The 23,880-nt window shown below is 34.2% G+C and overlaps 1 protein-coding gene across 8 annotated transcripts in view; it reads right to left on the reverse strand.

The window, feature by feature from the left end:
* The window catches only part of LOC143250856 (calmodulin-binding transcription activator 2-like), a 188,657-nt gene that overhangs the window by 124,610 nt on the left and 40,167 nt on the right, over window positions 1–23,880 (reverse strand). For 7 of the 8 annotated variants that reach the window (XM_076501984.1, XM_076501968.1, XM_076501986.1 and 4 more), the window contains exon 2: window positions 6,832–6,936. In XM_076501984.1, the coding sequence (XP_076358099.1) occupies window positions 6,832–6,865 (34 nt within the window). In that variant the 5' untranslated portion in view covers window positions 6,866–6,936. Of the gene's footprint in view, window positions 1–6,831; window positions 6,937–23,623; window positions 23,710–23,880 lie in introns of those variants that run through there. The other variant, XM_076501976.1, reaches the window with a different exon arrangement.

The raw sequence follows: 23,880 nt of genomic DNA on the forward strand, positions 1-23,880 counted from the left end.
CCCACGGTTGAAATGCGAGCATGTTTGGTTAGACGGGTATTCGAACCTGCGACTCTCGGATTACGAGTCAAGCGTGTTTATATACTTATCAAAACAAGAAACGCAAAAGGGATATTTTTTTTTTTATTTTAAAGAGAAATATATATGTAATAACGTTACAAGCTCAGAGTATGTGATGTTACACGTGTTAAGGCATTGATTGTCAGACCAAAATGACAATAAAAGTTGTGCACTTTGAAAACGGAGGAAAACATCGGATTTTTCGCCAAAACGCATTCGTGTCCAATAAATTTGTTTGAGAGATCTGCATGTTCTGCAAGTGCAACATGTGCAAAATCTCTATAAAAGTGACGGGTTCTCGGTTTCCATAGCTCAGTGTTAAGCCACCGACACGCAATACAGTTACGGCAAGACTGACTGAAGCACAATGCAAAAACGCCATTGGTCGGTTGGAAGCAGGCAAATCTCGATCAGATCTTGCCAGAGCTGTGAATGTCCACCCAAGCACCATCACAACGCTATGGAATCGTCACCAACAACATGGATCAACTCGTGACCGTCCACGATCTGCCAGACCTCGTGTGACCACGCCCGCACAAGATCGCTACATCCGGTTACGTCACCTTCGGGATAGGACCACCACTGCGACGCCTACTGCCTCAACCATACCAGGGCTGCGTAGGATTTCCGATCAGACCGCACGCAACCGTCTACGAGATGCAGGAATCCGACCTCGATGTCCAGTCAGAGGCGTCATCCTCACCCAGCAACATCGTCAAGCACGGCTGCAGTGGACTCGGACACATCGGGTGTGGCTTCATCGACGATGGAGGCATGTTTGGTTCAGCGATGAATCACGTTTTATGCTTCGTAGGCAGGATGGAAGGACCCGTGTTTACCGTCGCCGAGGTGAATGTTTTGCAGCAAACTGTGTGCAGGAAGTTGACAAATTTGGTGGTGGCAGCCGCATGATGTGGGCTGCCATCGCCTACAATGCCAGAACAGACCTTTTGCACATTCGAGGGAATCTTACGGCTCAACGATACGTCGACGAGATTCTTAGGCCCCATGTGCAACCCATCACGGTAGACGCCCGTCCTCACACAGCCCGACTCACCACTGTCTTCTTGAGACACCACAACACCAACGTTCTTTTCTGGCCCTTCAGATCACCAGATTTAAACCCCATCGAATATCTTTGGGACGAGTTGGACCGACGTCTGCGACGGCGACAACCTCAACAGCATACTCTACCTCAGCTTGCAGCAGCTTTGCAGGCTGAGTGGACAGCCATTCCACAGGATGTGATTCGTCATCTCATCGCTTCCATGGGCAGGAGATGTCAAGCAGTTATTGATGCTCACGGGGGGCATACTCGTTATTGACGTTGAGTGACGTTAAACTTCAACTAGTGAGCGTGGACTTCGCCTTTGCAGACTTTGAATGTTCAGCAGTGAATGTGCAAAGTTTCACACATGTCATACAGAACTACCCGGAATAAACTTGTTAACAATTTGTCTCAAATTTTGCCTTTTGCGTTTCTTTTTTGAAGAGTATATTTTGCAACTACAGATTCATTTCTTAAAATACATTTCGAATTCAAATGATATACATATTAGGAACTAAAATATTCTACATATGTGCACAGCGAGCTTATCATACAAGAGAGTCAATTCACACGGATTGAATAAATCAATGGACACACTTCACTTTTTTAATTCGAAATTTTAGTGTCTCTAATGGGGGAAAATGTAGTTATATAACATACTAATTTAACTATGCAATAAATAATTCATATGTCAACGAATATAACTGTATATTGTTGTCCAAAAATGTCAAACTAAAAATATTTCAAATATTTCCATTTACGCATATTTTTAGGTAATTGGCTATATTCTCAGTGTAACTAACATCTAAAACAATGCATGTATCCCGAACAGTGCTGTTACTGAATGTTGTAAAAACTAATCGACGACTATTCGTGTTAAGAGTCTCTGTTTTAGAAGATATAGACTATAATCTAGTCAACATCACACATTACCAACTGTTGGTCAACTTTTTATTAACAAATAGTGGAATTGGTGATCATTATAACACCTTTACGCTTGAAAAAGACGAACGTGTTCGGTGACGGGTTTCGAGTTCGCGACCCAAGTGTCCTGACCACCATGCAATGTCAGGCCCAAATAGTTTCATAAAGCATACTGTACACCAGGCAACCTTCTGATAAACACTATTTTGTTTCAGTAAAACAACGCATGAATTAATATTGTCGAAATTGTTTTAATTTGATTCATAGAACAAAGAGTAACAGCTAGGGCACCGAATCTAGCTGTCATATTTAACCTCTATTGTTAGTACTTGAAATATCACTTTGTTTGTTTAGAATTAAACACAAAGCTACACAATGGGCTATCTGTGCTCTGCCCACCACGGGTATCGAAACTCGGTTTTTAGTGTGTAAGTCCGCAGACATACCACCGTGCCACTGGGGGGCGAAATATCACTATCAGATGTACAAGGTCGTATTTGGTGCTCTCAGTAGACCAACTCCATAAAAATAAATAAGACGTACAAATTAACACGTGCAAAGGCAAATAAAATTAAAAACGTACTACTGCACAATTAAAAAAAAAAAAATAGAGACCGTTGATGACACCGTTTAAAACACTACGTTTCGATAATACTTCGTAGACAACCCCAATTAAAGTGTTAACTGTTTGCCAACAATGTCGAATTTTCTTTATTTGGTTTCAGCTTTTGCACAACGCAGATCATAATATTTATCGAGATGTTGTCTTTATTTTGTCCAATTTCCTGCACTTATCTTCTTTATAATTTTATTCTGCTTTGCTTCCATCTTATAACTTAGTTTTGAATAAGATGTGACAAAATATTTCCGACACATGAAGCAAAAAACACTAATAGATAAGTGTTAAAAATAGTTAAAAATAAAAGTAATGCAGAACTGAGAAACTACAGATAGTTACTAAAAACAAATAATTAGTTGTTGGTTTGATTTGTTTTTAATTTCGCGCAAAGCGCAAAGCTATCTGTGCTAGCCGTCCCTAATTTTGCGGTGTAAGACTAGAAGGAAGGCAGCTAGTCATCATCACCCACCGCCAACTCTTGGGCTACTTCTTTTACCAACGAATAATGGAATTATAGCGCCCACACGGCTGAAAAGACGAGCATGTTTGATGTGACGGGGATTCGAAATCGAGATACTCAGATTACGAGTCGAGATTAGTTTTTGGAGAAGCCTGCGAATTAATGCAGAGAGAAAATTATCACTATAATATCTGCCTTTTGGTTCGATTAAAGTTTTCACTGCTCTCATTTTTACAACATTCGCCCTTTCGGCTCGAGTAGTAACAATTAACAAACCATAAGCTACACTCATATGGGCTGTTTACACCCTAATAAAATAAATACACGCGAAACACCATAGAAGTTCAAATAACTTGTTAAATTATACCGTTATGCAGTAGCATTTTAAATTGGGCGTGGAAATTATTTATCGAGTTCATGATAATGGCACTGCGTTATTCTAAGATGTTAAATATTTCGTTATTTTCTCTGGTGTTAAACGTGTCTCGTAAACAGGCACGAATAAATTATATATTAATTTTATTTCGTTAAATGAACACTGTAGTCCAATTGAAAACTTTCAAATACTTCTAGACAAGACCATCCAAACTAGAAAACAAACAGAAGCAGAAACTGATCATCTAGTCCAGTAAATCTGAAGTTATTTTAGTCTGAGCTTCCCTTGATGAAAATAAAAATGTCTGAGCTCCCTTCCCACCTGTAATTTTATTACGGTGATTGAAAAACATACAAACACAAAGGAACGGCATTATAAAGCACTCTAAGAGTTTTCATTTGTGTATTGTTAAACAGAAAGCTACACAATGGACTATCTGTGTCCATCATGGGTATAAACCCAATTTTTAGCGATATAAGGCCTCAGTTTTACCGCTGAGCTACTGTTAAGGACCTTCTTAACAGATACAAGAATGTCAATTTTGAAGGATCGGACAAAGAAGAAATGGGCTGACAAGTGAGAATACCGAATGATCACAGCTATTAGAAAATACTGAAATAAAAACAAACTAAGAGCGAAAACGTTTTTATGAAATAGATGAAATGGATTATGCAAAACATTCTTCGTCGACGTATTATTACAGGATTCATTTTCTTTCAGATGAATCCAATATGAATTTAAACTCTTTAATCAGGTTCATTCCCTTTTCATCTATCTATTCTTAACATATATATAAAATGAAGAGTCATTTATTGCAATGCCTTGTCATAGAATCAGTCTTAAAAATTACTATAATACGACCCACTTTCATTTGTAAGACTTAACACAGTACAAAAAATAATCAAAAGTCCATTCTATTTATTAAGGTTATTCTGAAACCTCTATAACTATAATGCGAAAATCTGTATTATGGGATCAACCAATAGCTCAGGAAGGAAGATGCCTATGCTAAACATTAACTACTTAATTAACCAAATTACTGATATGGATGCCTGCACATCACCTACCTGTGAGCTTTAAAGCCTATTTAAAGATCTGACTATTATTGGGCTTGGAAGATAAATCTACGCTATTCACGGTCACAGCTACAATGTCTTTAAAATGTTTACATTAACAATACCAATGGTATTTCTTTATTATAGCCAAGCCACATCGGGCTATCTGCTTAGCCCATCGAGGGGAATCGAACACCTGATTTTAGCATTTTAGACTTACCGCCGCACTAGCGGGGGGCATACCAATAGTAAATCATATTAGAATATACAAATCATACAAGTAAATTTATATGCAATAAATACATAGTTTGAGCGCATAATTAAAGAAGAATTTAATGCAAAACGTAATCAAGTACTGCGTTAAATGGAAAAGACAGTATAGCAGTAAGTACACGGAGGAAGTTCGATTAGAATAAAAGTTAAAAGCAAGCAATGCAAATACGATGCCCATTGTCATCAAATTTTGACCGGCTCTCTATGTGGAACGTTAAGTTTTTCTTCAATGCATGTTTTGTTCCCACTATTTGACTATTGAGTTATATGCAAAAGATTTACTGTTGTACATTTATTTTAGTGCCTACATTTGTTTCTATATAGTTTTCTTTCCAGTATGTGACGTATATTGTTGACTACGTATCGTGAAGTCCCGAACGTTTTCGAAACTTGTTGAGAATTCTTGAGCAGGGATCAACAATGTACTGTGTGTGTATATAATACTAGAAATTGACAGTATTGTTGAAAGCGAACTTTATTGAAGGCTATACAGTCTCGTGTGATTCTTGTAAAAAGCGCTAGTCGAGAGATGAGAAAAGATTATTTGGACAGCTACAGTCAGTTTACTATGGGCCTAGGAAGTTATAACTGTAATTAACGTTTATCAATCGAAAAACTACAGAATTGACCAGGAACATTATAGATTTCGAACATTACAAACCGTTCAATTTCAGTGAATTACTTCCGACGTTATTATTTCTACGAGGACATTAAATATATTTGCTGGAAGGAGTCAACTGGTATCCGGTGTGAATTCAGCCAAGAAAGAGACAGCGTTAGCTTAGGCGAGGCGTAACAATATCAACTCAGAATTAATTTGCTCGTCGTGGACATGGGTCATCGATAAAATACTCAGTTCTAGATCGGATATAAAACTCAGTATAGTTTGTAGGTTTGCAAAATCTTGTACATAACCCAACATTTCTAATAACTATTAGTAATAACCGTTATTATAAATTGTTTTGTTTTTATGCTTGTATATTAATATATATTTGTGTTAGAAAAAGGAGACTGTTTCAATCAGTCTTGTTAGCAAATAACACAAATTTGATACATATTGGCATTTTATTAAAATATAGATTGAAATTCAAATTTTCGGTTATTTGAAATAGTAATACATTAACATAATAAAATAAATTGGAGATTTATCCTGGATAAATAATACGTAACAATTATTACAACTGATTATGAGTTAAGAATTCGAAATTCATTTAGACTCTGAGATTTTACTTTATTATTTTCGGTATTCGTTAGCCTCTAAGTGTAACTAATTTGAAATCAATATCCAGCTTATCCACCAGTATCCACCAATGTTAACATCATAAGCCCTGTAAGGGTGGGTACAAGTTACATCACCAAACTACAAACGTCTTCATATATTATATAATTGCCTGGAGTATATATAAAGGAAGAAATATACTAAAAAGAAATATATTATTTACAGTCAAGTTATATGGTTTGATACGCAAGTATCTCGATGTCCAAATTTCAAATAATAACTGTCACAGTTATTCATGCTTGAGTACTGAAATCTATGTACACTGGAAAAGGGTGTGTCTATTCCTTGAGTAACGCTACAAAGGAATTTCTATTTAAGCTCAAAGCTATAAAAATGCGTTGTGCCCATCAAGGGTATCAAAATCCGGTTTTTCGCGTTACATGCCTTTAGCCTTATGCCACTATGAGGGTGCTACTGATGAGATGGCTGGATACTGAAAACAAAATCGTTTGCCTATATAGTAAGTGACTGTCCAAAAGAAAGGCAAATTTATCATAGTTTAATTGTTAGGCTAGCTTGAGACTATTAAAATCCCACATGAAGCATCAACAAAGTATAAAAGCTATCTAACAACGGTATATGAATTCGAATAATCCACATTCTAAAAATCTATTACACATAGATATAAGATCAGTAAATTCTGGTGTAAAAATCTTACAAGATAGTTCTTCTCAATCACTTGTAAACATTAACTGCTTAATGAAAAGTAAAAGTAAAACAGAATTCGTGTAATTTACCTTGCGTTGACCTGTTAATATATTCTGATTTCATATGTACCAAGTTAGGGTTAGAGTAGAGAATTTTCTTCACTCCCTTCTTTTCCAACAGTTTTCCTGATATTCCTGTATAACATTCAAAATATATTCAGGATCACAAGTTCAAGTTACAGAATAAGAATTTGTTATTGAAAGTGGTTAAAGTTTCAAAATGTTAACGATGTGAAAAAAAAATCAGCAAGTTACATTAACGTCTCAAAGTTTACATCCTATGTTCATTATAGATAAGGATAAACATTCTGAAATTTACAATTTAAATCTATTCACCAGGAAAGGCTACGAATGCATTAACAAAAAGTAAATAGCACACTTATGGTTTGTTCTGGATAAGGTAGTTAACACAAGTACCATTTATACATAAAATACCTGTGTAAACTAGTCGCATACGTTATTCAAGAAACTGTAGTGTATAGGATGTACAAATTAAAAACAACAACAACAATGAAAATAGTTCTAGAATTACTTAGATAATCGAAGAGTACCTAATTTATAGGCGTTTCCATAATCTGTAAATTAATTTATGTCAGCATACCCATTTACGTCAGTCTCAGTAGTAGCGTTTAGTTTACCACAATTAGCAGAAACACCGTCCTATAGACGGCTATTTGTACTAGTAATAACTAAACATAGTATTCATACCTCATTGCAAAATATTTAGAAAAGAAGAACATTTACTAAAAAAATGTTGTTTTTTTTTCCTGGGAAATGCTGTACGGAAAATGCATTCGGATTGCGCTCTTTAGTTATACAACACTCACTGCGTCACAATGATTCAATGTACGGATTGTTTGGTTTTGAATTTCGTGCAAGCTACACGAAGGCTATCTGCGCTAGCAGTCCCTAATTTAGCAGTGTAAGACAAGAGGGAAGGCAGCTAGTCATCACCATCCTCCAACTCTTGGGCTACTCTTTTACCAACGGATAGTGGGATTGATAATGCCCCCACGGCTAAAAGGGTGAGGATGTTTGGTGTGGCGGGGATTCAAATCCACGACCCTCAGATTACAATTCGAGCACCCTAACCACTTGGCCATTCCGGGCCTCAATGTAGGGAGCTCAAACTTTTCATATATTTTAGTGATATAAACTGTAATGTTTTTATGTATTAAAAGAGGTATTAAAGATATAATCAAACCCTCACGTACAATCCTCATTGAAGTCGTGTTCTTGTTGTAAGGAGAGTACCTTTATTTAAAATTATGATCTGTGGTAAATAAATGGTTGTTGCACATAACACATTTATTTTTCTAATTTTCTGAATCTTGAATACCCAAAGTGTGAACATTTTTGTGCTTTTGTTTGTGATGTCATTCAGTAGGTGGTGTAAGAGTTTTGGTTACACATATAGATACTGACATACAAACTACGTACATTATAGTTAGAAGATTCATTTTCCAAGCTTTTTTCTCTCATTAAAAATACAGTTACGACAGAAAGTGTGTATCCCTGTGTGTGAGTAATTTTTTCCTCATAACTTAAAAAGTATCATGATTAGGATAATGAAAGTGCAGTATATTATATTATATTAAATATTATACTAACACACATCTACATAAATTTTTATGCAAATTGAATGACAAATAAACTGTCTATAAACAAATAACCAAACATAGGAGTGGTTGAAAGTGTTCGTACGTCTACTTTAATGGTCAGTTGTGTAGCCTTTCAGGTGAATTACTTGGCGCAATCTCTCCTCATAGCCCTCCATGATCGTTTGACAGTACTCGACTGGTATTTTCTTCCATTTTTCTTTACGGAAGGCCTCCAACTCTTGCAAGGTTTTCGGATGACGCTGATGAACCCTGGTCTTCAACTCATGCCAAACGTTTTCAATTGGGTTGAGATCGAGTGACTGCGATGGCCACTCCAGAACGCTTATATGGTTCCTCTGCAACCAGGATTGCACATATTTCGATGTGTGCTTAGGGTCATTGTCGTGCTGGAAGATCCAACGACGCCCAAGCCGCAACTTCCGAGCATCATTCTTGATATAAGTGCCTAATATATCAACGTACTCTTCTTTTTTCATGATTCAGTTGACGCGGTGAAGATTGCCTACACCAGAAGAGCTAAAGGAACCCCATAGCATGATAGAGCCACCTCCGCGTTTAACTGTAGGGACGGTGTTCTTTGGAAGATTTCGTCCCCCCTTCTTACGAAAAATATAGTGAACAGCATTGTGGCCGAAAAGCTCGATTTTAGTCTCGTCTGACTAAAGAATACTCTTCCAATAGGTAAAGGGTTTATCTACATGCTTTCTAGCATACCTCAATCGTGGTTCTAAATGAACAGGCTTTAAATATGGAGTTCTACGAAGACGGCATGCTTTGAACCCAGAAGAGCGTAACATGTTCGTAACTGTAGAAGTGCTTACTTCAACCCCAGTTTCCCTTACCAGTTTCTGTATGTCATTACTGTTAAACGAGGGTTCCTATTAACTTCTCTGAGAACCTTCCTTTTGGTTCTCTGAAATTTTGGTGGGGGCGTCCTGAACGAGGGAGGTTAGCAGTTGATCCTGTAAGCTTAAACTTAGCAATTATGCTTTGAACAGTAGATTTCGGCGCATTAAGTTGTGTAGCAATACCGGAAAGAGACACACGAGACTTGTATCTTACAATAATTCGGTTTTTTAAATCACTGGGCAGTTGTTTCCTGTTCGCCATGATGACCAAGCAGATAATGACGAAAACGGCGCTAAATTGCCGGATGTACAAATTTTTGCTGGCTAAATTCCAATAATTATGAACCCAGTGTCTAGTTCTGGAATGGTATAGTGTAGTTTATTCGCCAAACTAAACAAAATGTTTACGGGAATATCAGTTTTTTTCACACGTTCTGAACTGAACGAACACTTTCTGCTCCTCCTATTTTTGGTTGTTTATAAACAGTTTATTTGTCATTTAATTTACACAAACATCTATGTAGATGTGTGTTAGTATAATATTTATAATATATTATACTTCTATTCTCGTGATAATTTTTAAGTTATGAGCAAAAAACAACTCGGGACGCAGAGGTACGAACACTTTCTGCCGTAACTGTAGTCTGCATGTAACGTGTCCAATGTTTTGTTTCCAACGGTCAAAAGAAAGATTTCAAATTGTATATTTTACGAAACGTGTAAGGGGTTCAAATATTATATATATATATATTGTAATGGTATGTGTGTGGCTTTACATATAATTTATATAATACATATCGAAAGTTAGATAAAGGTAATATTTCTAAACTTCATATCCTTTACTCGCTAACATTTTTATTAGTCTATACCCGTTAAATATTATATGAACTACAAGCATGAATAATTTCAAGAGCTAAGTTGAATATTATTCAAGAAAATATTCATTTCGTGTTGTATGTGCTCAACAGTATTTTATACATGACCGTTAAATCTTTTAACAACAATACTTTTGATTCTCGTCAATATAAAGTTGTTTAATGACGTATTAATAATAATGAAAGTTTATTATTCAAATTGCCCAACAAACTGCATAAACAGCTAAATCTTAAAAACTATTTGTTTTCATATTTTGTTAATGGTAGTTTGGTCTGTTGTTAATTTCATTCACACACAGCTACACGAGAGCTATCTGCGCTAGCTATCCCTAATTTAACAGTGATAGGTAAAAGGGAAGGCAACTACTGAATACCACCCAACGCCAACTGCTGGACTGTTCTTTTACCAACGAATTGTAGTACTGACCATTACAATATAATGCTCCCATGACTGATAGGACGAGCATGTTAGTTTATGGGGAATCGAACCTACGCTTTTCACACTGCGAGTCAAAGACAGATTAAAAAAAAACGTAATTAAATACTTTGTTTAGTACTATTGTATATGTGTATTGTATATGTAATAGGATATAGAACTTTTAGTTCCGAAAATATTTTTGAGCCAACTAAAATAAACATCCTCAAATATTTACATCAGCTTTCTCTGGAAAGATTGCAAATTTTAAAAGACGCCTGTCTTCCAACACGACGCAATCCCAAGAGTGATTCATATTAATGAAAGGCTGCAAACAGGCGACGAAAACAGTTAATAATGGCATAGACTGAGTGGTAAATAACAATAAACATGCCATTTAATACTGAGCATTATTTTTGTACCCCAGCTGCGAAAATGCTGGAATTCATTGAACACGTGAAGCAAAAGATAAACCTAATACAAAAATGTTACTTTGTTACGTCCTCGTGTAAAAGTATACGAGACATGGATTACCAACGACCTCTATGAAGCTTACTAATAAAAATATATATATATGTACTTTAAAAAATTATCCGACATAAATTTGGAAAAATACCATACAGATTTATCATTTAATCAGCTAAAAAATAAGATTAAAAAACTGCAAAAAATATGTTATAGTTCCTATTGATAAATCTAACTGTAATATTGGTATAATTTGCAAAAAGTTCTATGCATTAATTATGATAAAAGTAATTGATAACGCACAAACTTTTAAACTTCTCAACCAATCCAAATATAGAGTAATTAATAATTTTGTTAAAACTTGTCACAAACTTTCTTCTAAACATAATTCTTATGTAGATTTGCTATTTCTTTATCCTATTCCAAAATTACATAAATCTCCAATTAAATTCAGATTTATTTCCAATTCAGTAAAAACAATTATCATACAACTGGCTATATTATTAAATAAATTATTTAGTATTTGACTTGATAAAATAGAAAATGCAAGTATTAACAAAAACATACGTTTTGGACAGTAAAAAATAACCAATCTATTTTAGAATGTCTAAGAAAGTGTGAGCAAGTAAATAGTATTCAAATATTTGATTTTACTACATTATATACCACAACACCATTAAAAGATTTAATCTTTGTTTTAAATTTATCAATAGAACAATATTGGTATCCTTTTATAGAATTGGAAAAAAGAAAATATAGCTCCAAAAACATAAAAATATATTAAGTTTCTGTATTTACAATAATTTTATATTTTTCAATAAACAAGTTTTTAAACAAGTGATAGGAGTTCCAATGGAAGCTAACTATTAAACTTGTGTAGCAAATTTACATTTATATTACTATGAAAATATATTCATTGAAAACTATACATATCCAAATATATTTACTTTAACTTACAGATATACTGATGATTTAATCAGCATAAATAATTCTGAAATATATAATGTTATTGACACCATTTATACAGAAGAAATAAAAATTAAAAATACTTCAATTTCTAATACAGATGCACGTTATTTAGATTTGGAAGTTAAAGTAATTGATAAAAAGGATATAAATATTTTTGACAAAAGAAAAGATTTTGATTTTTCAATTTATGGTTTACCCTCCTTATATAGTAATGTATCATACCCATCTATTATATATAAATATTGTAGCTTTGCAGTTATTCAAATATTGCAAAATTTGAAATAAATTACAGTATTTTATTACTAATGGTGGTATACTGATACGAAAATTAATAGTTAATGGATTTAATAAAAATTTGGATAAAATTATTAAATTATTCTGTAATAAATACAAAAATGTATTAAATAAATACAAAGAAATTAAAATCAGAGAAATTCTATTAAAAATTACTAAAAATTTCTAGTTAAAAATAAGGTCATCTAAGAGCTTGGCACTACTTTATGCGAATATACACGATAAGCCGCATATAAAAGCACGACAGTCACAGTAAACTATCACTTTGCTGATGTATTAATTAGTGCCTCTACCATATTGGGGGCAGGAATACTAACTTCAAGAGGTAAGTTTTATCTTACTTACTTCCCCAATGGTAGTACCTTATTTTAATTTTTTATTCTAACTAATAAGAGCAGTCACCTTCCCACAACTGTCTGCAGGCTGTGAAGGGTGATAAAGAGGTGGGGTGTCGTGGGCTTGAGCACCCACATCTCGCTCTCTTAATTTCTAATTTACTTATGTGAGAGTATATATATATATATAAACTGGAGATGTAGAAACAAGCAGCCTTTAACTTCAGACTTAACGGAAACTGTGCCCAAAACACCATCCTATAAGTAGCTCTATATATTCTGATTATCCAACTGTACAGAATAATATCATGTATACCTCAGAACGGCTGGTATGGGTATTAACAATTTTACTGATAAGCAGAGAACAACGTTTTATCTTCCCTAGGTCATCTTCAAGTTTTGAGATATATTTTTATTTCAACTGGATTTCTCGTCACCAAGAATACCACGTATACTAATGACCACATCATCACGTACGTCAGTTTCTTGTATTACTTTTCACTAACAACAAAAATAGTTTAAACTACTTTGTTTTGTTAAATAACACACGAAGAAAAAGATGTGTTGTATTTAAAAGTGGGGTCTATAAATCTTTTGAAATGCAAAAAATATCACATCAAACTTATTTAATGTATCAAACTACTTCAACTCACAGTAAGGACAGAAAAGACCACACGACTGACATGATTATTCTACTTAAAATGTTTTTTACAATAAAATTATAGTTTTGTACACTATAGCATATTCATAAATCATACCGATAGTTTGAAACTACATAAATATGATAAATTTGTATCTTTCTAAAGAAAGAATTAAACCAGTAGGTGACATTTGGTTGTATATTGTTTGTTGTTAAGCGCAAAGCTGTACAATGAGATTCTGTACTATCTCCATCTAAGTATAGGAATTTATTTTTAGCATGAAAATCCCTCAGACTTGCCACTGAGACACCGGGGACTGTTGTATGTCATACAGATTAGCATACATAATAAATTGGTGAATTTTATACAGCAGGAAAAATTCCTTTCTTATGACGACTTATGAATATAAAAAATACTCCGATTTGTAATTGTTTTACAATTTTCTTTTTATAACGTTGAAGTTAAAGCTTAAAACCAAATCTATTACCAAACCAATATGTTGAAACTGCTGTATTCGAAAGAAATCCATCAACTGTATCGCAATAACGATAATAATCTAATAACTTACCTAAAAATAACCTAGTGATACCGAGAGCTGAGACGTACATATTTGTATCATGTCAGAGATAAATATATCTGTCAAATCATCCAAAGATATTATGCTGCGAACAGTTTGTAATGTGGGATAGACTTGAAATATATTTAAGTTTATCCATTTAAATATTTTGTTGTTGTTTTTTCAGAAAACTTGGCAGAAAACTTCTGCCAAGTACAGCTTGGGTATTTCACAGTATAAAAAGGATATATATTTTACATGATAAATGGTGGTAGCAAGAATTAAGGTTAAAACGTTTTCAAAGCGTTAAAACCTAAAATTGCTTTTCCGTTCCTCAAATTTACAATAACGTAAAAGCAAAACAGAATAGACCTGTGACTTGACTGAGTTCTATTAAAGTTAGCGCTTAAATATGAAATAACATATACACGCAATCATTTATTCCGTCGTCTGAAACCTAAATATTATTATTCTATTTTCGCATATACTAATTCTTCCATAACACACGTTTCCCAATTTTTCACGTTAAATCATATTTTCCCAATTAAATAATTCATCTTTATAACATAACGCTACTGAAAACATTGGTAATTATTATTTATGCCTCAAGAAAGTTTTTATTCACTGTTTGTTATTTTTAAACATTAGGATGCCCTAATATTTCATTCTTCCAACCAATCTCTTCTGTATGCAATTTGAAATATTATTGAGCAATGTATAATTACAATCCGTTTTTATATGAGCAAGATAATTAGTACTTCTACCTTAAGCGTAAAAATTGCATTAAGACACACAGTGGTTGTAAAATCGTTAGTTTTGTCTATTCAGCAGTGAAATTTCTCACTTTTATGGCTGACGATACGAAATTAATGCATCAGAGAATTCGAAAACTTTACCTTATGCCTCAATAGCCAAACACAAGGGTAATTAATTACTACAGATTGTAGTTCAAATAACGCCATGTAAAACCGTGCTGAGATATAGCATTCGTTGCTACCGATACTGCTTTTATTACACACTAATTTCTTTAGAAGTTAAAGTCGCTTGAAAGTTTCATAAATTACATAATTTGTTTACCCACACAACAGAAGAAATTGTATCATGCTTCTCTCACAGCTAGTTTGACAGTCTGAGTGCTTGTTTTGAAAAATCACGGAACATTTGCACGAACTGTCTCTCATTTTGAACTGATAAATCAGAGCAGAGTTTCCCAACCAGGACGATACCGCCGCCTAGTGAGCGTTTATAAATTTCAGGGGACAGGAAACTTTGCGAGCGTAGCAGGAGCGGACAGAAAAGTTTGGAGGGTTTCGAAGTTAAATTTGTTAAATTAGTTTGAATTTCGCACAGAGATACACGGAGGCTATCTGCACGAGCCGTCCTTAGGTTAACAGTGAAAGACTAGAGGGAAGGCAGCTAGTCATCACACCCACCGACCTCTTGCGCTACTCGTTTACCAACAAATAGTGGGACTGACATTGACTTTATAACGTTCCCCACAGCTGAAAGGGCAAGCATACTTAGTGTGACAAGGATTCAAATCCGCGATCCCCAGACAGATAGTCGAGTGCCCTAGTCACCTGTCCTACTTGGTCCCATTGATAAATTACGCCATAAGAATTGACTATTACTGCCTTAACAATTACCACTTTAACAAAATATTTTAATGGTTTAAAATGTATTAGAAGGGGTCGTGAGTGTTCACTGTTTGCTGAAGATGGAGCTGCGGTGAAAAGTTGGGAAACCCTATATTAGAGGAAAAGCGGTTAGTCAATAGCGTCTACTGCCAACTGCTGTGCTACTTCAATTGTATAGTGGAATTTGGCACTCAATCTTAATGTACCACAATTCCAAGGTTCGAGATTAAATTTGGCGATAAAGGGACGCGAACCATGAGCCCTCAGATTCTCAGTCAGGTGAGTTAGCTACTACACCATGCTTGCCCCAGAACTTAACAAAAAATAGAAAAGTTCGGTATTTAGTATCTTCCACCTAAAGGATACCTTATGCGTCACATAAAGCAGATCCCCCCCAAATTAAAAAAAAAATTCAGGCATCATCCCTAATTTAGTATTGACCAGAAAGATGGCGACAATTCAGCAGCACCCACAGTCCATGCAGTTATTTTAAATCAAATACCAGAATTGAGTGCCACCTTCAAAGTTAAATGTGGAATATGTTCCGCGGCATATTAAGTCTCGCCCAGCTAAACATCTGGTGTGCAGGCCAGCATACAAACCATACCAAACTCCACAGTAAAGTTCAGATATATTTCCCTTAATCTTACGGGCACTTGAGTGTATGAACACCATTTTCTTACTTTTCATAGGGTTAAGAAATGCTAGAACGTACATTAATTCTTACACAAATAGTTTTCGTATAAGTGGCAAAAATTATATTTTGAGGGTAAGTATTCACTAACAGCAAGTTATTTAATATTCACGAGTAGAATGGGAGGACCTTTACTGATACGTCATTCTAGCATTTCAGAAATTTAATGAGGTGTTGTTTTCTAGATCAATTAGCTTATTTTCAGGTGCCATCAAACTAATAATGTACTTCAAAACATTCAGGAAATAACTATCTACAGTATGGTGAACAAAGCGAATGCCGATCCCAACCAACGCACGGAGTGTGGTGTCATATTTTCCAAGTTATGACATTTTACTTACGCTCCGCCTCAGGAGAAAGTATTGATTATCAGTAGTAAGTAACCTCTGGCTAAAGACAAGTCTCATATCCTGAAAGATCATAAGGGTTAAAAAGGTTTAAACGGACCTTATTTTTTTGTTATGTTTGTCTACACAGATAAAATATCATAAACAACATTTTCATTTATTATACTTTTAATTTATTTTGAGATTTCCCAAATGCGTTTGAGATCGTAACCTTAAAAATAAGAGAGAGAGCAAGGAACCGCAATGTTGATGAATATACTTTCAACTATGTTCGCTACCGTTTCTCTTCATTGAATTAAAACAACTGTGAGTTAAAAGACAAAATATGCCAATTATTTTTTATAACTAATTAAAATTTTGAGCTGCGAAAAAAATACTGCATACGATAAAACTGCAGTAAACAGTTCAAGGTTTCATATGCTTTAATCTGATATAATGGAACGTGAAAGAATTGTATATATAGATTACGTTTTTACTAGAGAAAAAGTGCATGTTTAATGAGATATAATGGACCATAAAGGAGTCCTATTAAGACAACTTTTTGTCAGTGCCCAATGAGCGAATTATATATTTCATTACTTACAATAGTTTGTAAAGGAATTGCATCAAGATCATTTTTTATATTTCACAAAACAAAGCACATATTTAATGACGTATAACAAAAGATGAAATACCTTTAATTAACATTTGCATACAGCAGGTCTTTTAACTGTATTCAACCAGGAAAAATTCTATGTATAGATAGCCTACCTTAATAGTTTCTTTTTGACGAGTTCTGGACAAACGATTAACTTACTATAAACACTAAATGTGTCTCTACGTAGGGAGGAAAAAACTACGATAAAAAAAGACAGTAACCTAAAGTGTTATCTAAGAAAATATTACAGTGCTTATTAAATTCATTAAAAATCATCACAATATATGTATACAAAATGCGCACAGAGAGAACCTTTTTTTATATACAGAGAAACAATAAATAAAAAGAACAGTCAGTTTATGAAAAGTCAGATACTCACAATGTAGGAGAAAGATAATGCAGCATAAGTGGTGCTGCTTGACAAACGCAGAGATCCAATTTTAAATATCTTTATTGTGTTTCTGAATCGAGACACCAATAACTAGTTTTCCTGCGTGAAATACAAAACAAAAGCCAATGCCAAAGTACATCTACATTTGATTTTGGATAGTTATATTTAAACATGTCAAAACAGACTGACTTAATTCATATGTATATAAAAAAAAAAAAATTCTCTGTTTGATTGTTTGTACGCCGCTTTCACTACGCAGGTCAATTTTCTATTACGTGAAAGTGCGCAAAATGAAAATTTTTCGTTGACATAAGCGTCTATAGTCTGCTAGCAGAATTGGTAATTTTATCACTAACACGTACATTTCCCAAATAAATTATACGCGGACTTGACATTTTTTAGTAAGTTTGAGTTAACATGTGATTTAGAATATAGTATTATAGGCCTATTTGGTTACAAATCATTAACTATACATCTATTAATACATCACACATTTATCCTCACATACAAAATAAATATGTGAAAAAAGTAAACAGTAGGTTTATCCTATAAAATACAATTATGCTGTCTACCATAAAATATACTAAGAATAAAGCTTACATTATAATAACTATTGTGTCAAATAATATTAAAATGAAATCAGCAAATGTATTTTGTTCTACTTTATTTTTCTCTGGGTGGTTTGTTTGACACCTAGAAATGTATTTTTTTTCTTTTAATACATTATAAAGTACAATAGTACATTTCGTTTGAAGTATATTTCATACATCAATGTCATAATGTGAATATTATCACATTCGTAAAAATATATCAAAGTTCCATTAAGTCATGTTCAATATAATATTACACACATATACATATTATATATATGTACACACGTTCGAAATTTTAATATTTGAGAAGGGATGACGGGGGATGGAGGGAATAGAACTAAGCTTATCTGTTCGTCAGAACGGGTTCTAACATACGTGTACAAGATAGTCTAAATATTCCCCATAAAGTCCTATTTATTCTTGCCAGCGCATCTTAACAATAGACTTGCACTGTCGTAATTTCCAGTGCAGTAGGCTCTGTTGTAAGGCTGTCATGTCTAAAGCATATTATGCATCCATACTTGCTTTCCATAATCCATCTAGTTTATCAGGATGTCTGTTTCTCAGTGCCTATTTCAACGTCCTGATCACTCATAAATCCATAGGTATTAAGTCCAGATATTTTATTAGTACATCTTCTTATGCAATAGCGTGAATACCTGTTTCATTCATCAGCATGTGGTACGCGGTGATTGAATAGAAAGTATGACTCGAAATATTATCTTGCTAAACCAATATCATTTTGGCTACTGAGATTGATGTTTCTATTCGTTAGTTCTCATATCTTATGTATCTCTTACAAAAATCAACCAATTTTCGGTGACATCACACAACACCCATCATGTCAAAATTTAATTCTGGTACACACGGTTCCACTGCGATTTTATATCGACTGGGGTTATGTCACGTAACTTGTCGATTTACATATTCAGTCGTTTTAATAAAATGCATCGAATTCTCTGTAAAGGTATATAACAACATTATGAAAAAATATATTTGTTCTTTCTATAAGGGCCGGAAATTCTAAATGAACGACGAAGCGACTCCAGATCACATCAAATTGATGCTCAATGAGATAAAGATTTACTTGCTTAAACATGAAATATGTAATACAACAAATAACCAATGTGCTAAACGTTTTGCTCAAATGAATCTGCGATGAGTCTAAAACTAGGGTCATCAAGGCCCGCTAAGATCAATGAAAAAAAGAATCCTATTAAGTTTTGTTTGAATTGCAAACAATTAATTTTACGGCTTACCCTGTAATATGTTTCTTAAAGGTACTTTAATTCATCTTTACAGCATAAACATGTACACCATATTGATCTTGAAATATCAGGGCAAAGGTTCCTTTTATATTAGTAAGGTAGTTAAAGCATTCGCAAAATACGGTTCTTTAAATGTCGCCGCAGATAGCCTAATTGCTTTGTGCCAATAAACGCCAAATAACCAAAACCAACCTTAAATGTCATGCAGACTAATATTTCAAACACAAATAGCAAGGCAAGTAAAAATATGTGAATAAGAAAGAGATTTTTATTCACAGCAGTTTTTGTTGAGTCAAACTGACCAGGTTCTATTTTCTGCCGTCTTTTACTGGCTAGTGAGGCTGGACAGAGAGCTGAAACTAAATTCGCACAGAACAAGTACAGGGTAAAGGTTACTGTAATACCATACAAGTCACAGATGATTGTAATGTGGTACCCCGCAATCCTTAGGTTACCTATGTTAACTACTATTTCTGTAACATATATAAGAGAGATCGACAATTCACGCTAACTTGTAAATGTATCTATACCATCACTTGAGATGGCCTTGCTCTTGCCTAAATGGACTAGAGACAGAAATAAGGCCAAGATGATGTAATATCCTATGGGATAACTATTGTGCTTGTAACATTTACCTTCGTAAAAGAACTAGTACATCTTTACAACCTTTGTACGTTCATTTTACAAGGATGCCATAACTACATGCAAGACATGTGCATGGAAATTTGTTTCTGATATTGAACTGATAAACTAGATGGAAGACAACTAGTCAACAGCACCCATCATCAATCCTTGTATTACTTGAATCGAATAAACGATGTACTCTTCACTCTTAAAATGCACCTAAAACCCTAAGTTGCAAAGCGAGATTTTCTGGCAATGGGACTCGAAACTTTAACCCTCATATTCACAGCCCAGCAAACTAACCACTAAGCCACGCCCGATCCGAAAACTTATAAAAATAATTATCTGGATATATTTAAATAAAGAAATACATTCTAATTTAGTTATGAAAGTACGAAATTAACAGTTACTTCAACTGTGACACCTCTATGTCGGTCCGTAAATTCATACAACAAAGAACTACAGAGAATTCGCTTCAATGACCTGCTTTCCTAATAATAACAATACTATCTTCTACTGTAACCGGAAATTTTAAAACAAATACAACTTGCAAGTCACAGAATTAGACACTATTAACAGTGCTTAGCTAACCTTAGGATAGTTTGGTTTGTTCTGAGGTTCGCTCAAATGTAAACGAGGAATATTTGCGCTAATAGTCCATAATTTAGTAGTAACACAGTTAACACCACTCGCCGCCAACTCTTTTTACCAACGAATAGTGGAATTGACCATACATTATAACTTCCACACGGCTGAAAGAACAAGCTTGTTTGGGATTCGAACCCACAACCCTTAGATTGCGAGTCGAGTGACCTAACCACTCGGCCTAACTGGTGGTTTAAATACTTTGCCATAAAGGTATAGTAAAGAAATTACTAAAGAAAAAAAAACAGTTGATATTTTTTATAACATTGTATTATATTTCTAGTTTACATTACATTTTAATACCCAGTCAGCAAGCCGTTTGTGTTGATTCCCAAACACCTTTCCAGCACTGTGTTTCTTGTTCTTTAAATTCTAAATACAGATTCAAACTTCTTGTGGTATCTGGAATCTGAATTACCTACCAGCATAGACGAATTCGCACTAGTTTCCAATTTATAAAAGAGTAAAACTCGCATCTCTATCTATATTCCTATATCAAACATGGTAGTGGATATCCATGTTGCATATTATAATATCTGGTTCTTCAGCTATATAAAGCTGTATTCTCTGCATTTTGCACAAGATCTGTCGATAGAGAATACCAAGGACGGTATACACCAGCAACGTGTGCAAGAACAGTAGTGTGGCATGTCCAGTTATCAATGACTTTGTTGTGATAGTCTCTGATTGTAAATGCAGACAAATTACTAGCCAAATCTTTTGCAATAGTTATTCTAGTGTATGAAAAATGAGACAGCAGCAGTAGTTGTAGCATACCAGCATCAACAGTGGAAGTAGCAAAAACAGCTATGATGGCGCGAGCAGTAGCAGCAACAACATCGGCAATGCAAATGAGGGAATACAGATCATTCAATGGTTTATTTCCGTTTCAGACCATTGAGGATCCAGTGCTTTTTTTATTTGGCCAATACGAACACTTCTACTATTTTTGCAAGAGGAACATATTGTGGCTAACCCTTTAATTCTGCTTCTTAGTGGCTGAAAACTATTGAGAGGAGTTATTTAGACAGCAAAATGTTGTTCTTTTTTAGGTTAACATATCGAGCTAGTTATGAGATTACACTTGAATACAGGAAAACGTGACACCCCTCTGTAGCCCACCCAATCACCGAATTTGATCTCAACACTCGCAGACTTGGTGTTAACATAAGACTATTCATCAACACGTGTTAACAGAAAAATCAACATTACATTTATAAACTAATGGCTTCTGTTTCCATTCCAGTGGTTTTATCTGTCATACACTATAATGATTTTTTAAGGAATTAATTAAACAAATTAATACAACTTTTTTTCAGAGCTAAAACCGACATATCATGCATATTAATTTCGGTTGAATTATGTACTGTATTTTACGCCTCGTAAGACGCACACTTTTAAAAAACAATACCTTGAAAAATCCCCACGCGTCTTCCACGGATGGGGAAGACATCCAAAACAAAAAGTGATGGGTTAAGACAAGAGGTCTGCTTAATGTCGACTCAAAACGGCCTCTCGTACAGATCGTAATCTCATTACTTACCAATTACAAGTATTTTCAATAGCATAAAACATTCAATTTAACTAATATTGTCGATACCACTGTCTTTGACTGTATTTATTCAGTGGGTTGAAAAAAAAGTCAAGGCTGCATCAAGGTGTTGGTCGCTGAGTCAAAATATTTTTTCTTAGAATTTTCTTTCAAAAATTAGGGTGCATCTTCTCGATGTAGCGTCTTACACGGTGTAAAATACGGTAACAATGTGATTTTTGTTTTTGATAAAGTTTTATCTAAATCGACAAGCCATTTCAGTGTAAGATAACTGTATTATACTACGCTCTCCAAAATGTAATGCAGAATTATATATCTTTATGACAATTGTTTATAGTTGAAAAACAATATTAGCTGGTTGTCTAATAAACTTCACTGATTAAAATTCCCCTGACCTGTCCGATCTTCACAAGTTCGGAAGTGAGTTAAATATTCTAGTACGAGGCACTATCTAAATACTACCACTATATATAATGATTTTCCATTTCTGCATTAAATTAACTTATATAATCATCATCTTATTATTAATTGACATTCGAAAATGTTACGGCAACTAAATATTCCATAGAAATGATTAAACTATTAAATTTAGAAATGAGCTGCGAAACGAAACTTCACTAGTGCAACAAGTAGTTCAACTAGTTATAAATATCTATTGTAATTAGAAGTGGACATGATCACAGTCTCGATATTTTGAATTATGAAACTTTTATTCACATTGTTATCCTTAAATACAGTCAGTTCGGTGGATAAGAACAAATTAACTCACATTACTAGTTAGTTACACGTTAGCTTTATTTAGTAAAACAAATGTAGATATTAATAGTTCTTGTACGTATATGTACGTATACTGAAATAAACTAAACGTACTTATGCAGGGCCCAAGAGTAAATTAAACCAAAATTAGACGTGACAAATAGTTTTAATTTTTGCTCTGTTGTAGTATACAGAATAGACAATTCTCGTGATTCATAGCATGCGCACATTTTAATGACGTCACAACAGTATAAACTGCAGCGTTAAGCGTCCCTTAAATGGCGTCAATTTAGCGTCTACCGACTGACTGACTGTTGTAAGTGGTTAAAACAGGTGACTCCTTCCAGGCGGCCTTCAGCCCCCTAACGGGAAAATGTTTTGTAAGTAGTGAATAATAAACGATTGGTTCCAATTGCAATCATCTCCTGTTTCATACAAGTGTTTAATATAAAACATTACACAAGGAAATAGAAAAAAAATCAAATAAAGAATGAAAACAGAAAGTTAGGTACTAACATAAACACAAAGTACAATAAACATGAAAGATATGTCGTCTATACTTGTTAGCCTGGCAGTAAATTAAAGTAAAATGTGTTAATCGAACATAGGCGAATAAAGGAACCTTATAATACATAAGAAATAAAGTATTAATACAAACGTGTTGTCGATTTCTTTCGCGATATGCTAGTCATCAAACTGTGCTTCTTCATTAATTTCAAATAAACATATTACCTGACGTGAGTCTTACTTTTGCGCTTTCTCTACTGATATAGTTAAGTGTCAACGGTCAAAGCCAATCAATAATTTAACTTATGACGCTAACGCACCCACATGATGACGACAACAGCATTAAGAATCGTTTGAAGTAAAACAGTAACAACAGAAAAAAACAAGAGGAACTAGTCTCCAACAAAC

The sequence above is a fragment of the Tachypleus tridentatus genome, chromosome 1, assembly GCF_004210375.1.
Source record: "Tachypleus tridentatus isolate NWPU-2018 chromosome 1, ASM421037v1, whole genome shotgun sequence".
NCBI classification, from domain to species: Eukaryota; Metazoa; Arthropoda; class Merostomata; order Xiphosura; family Limulidae; genus Tachypleus; species Tachypleus tridentatus.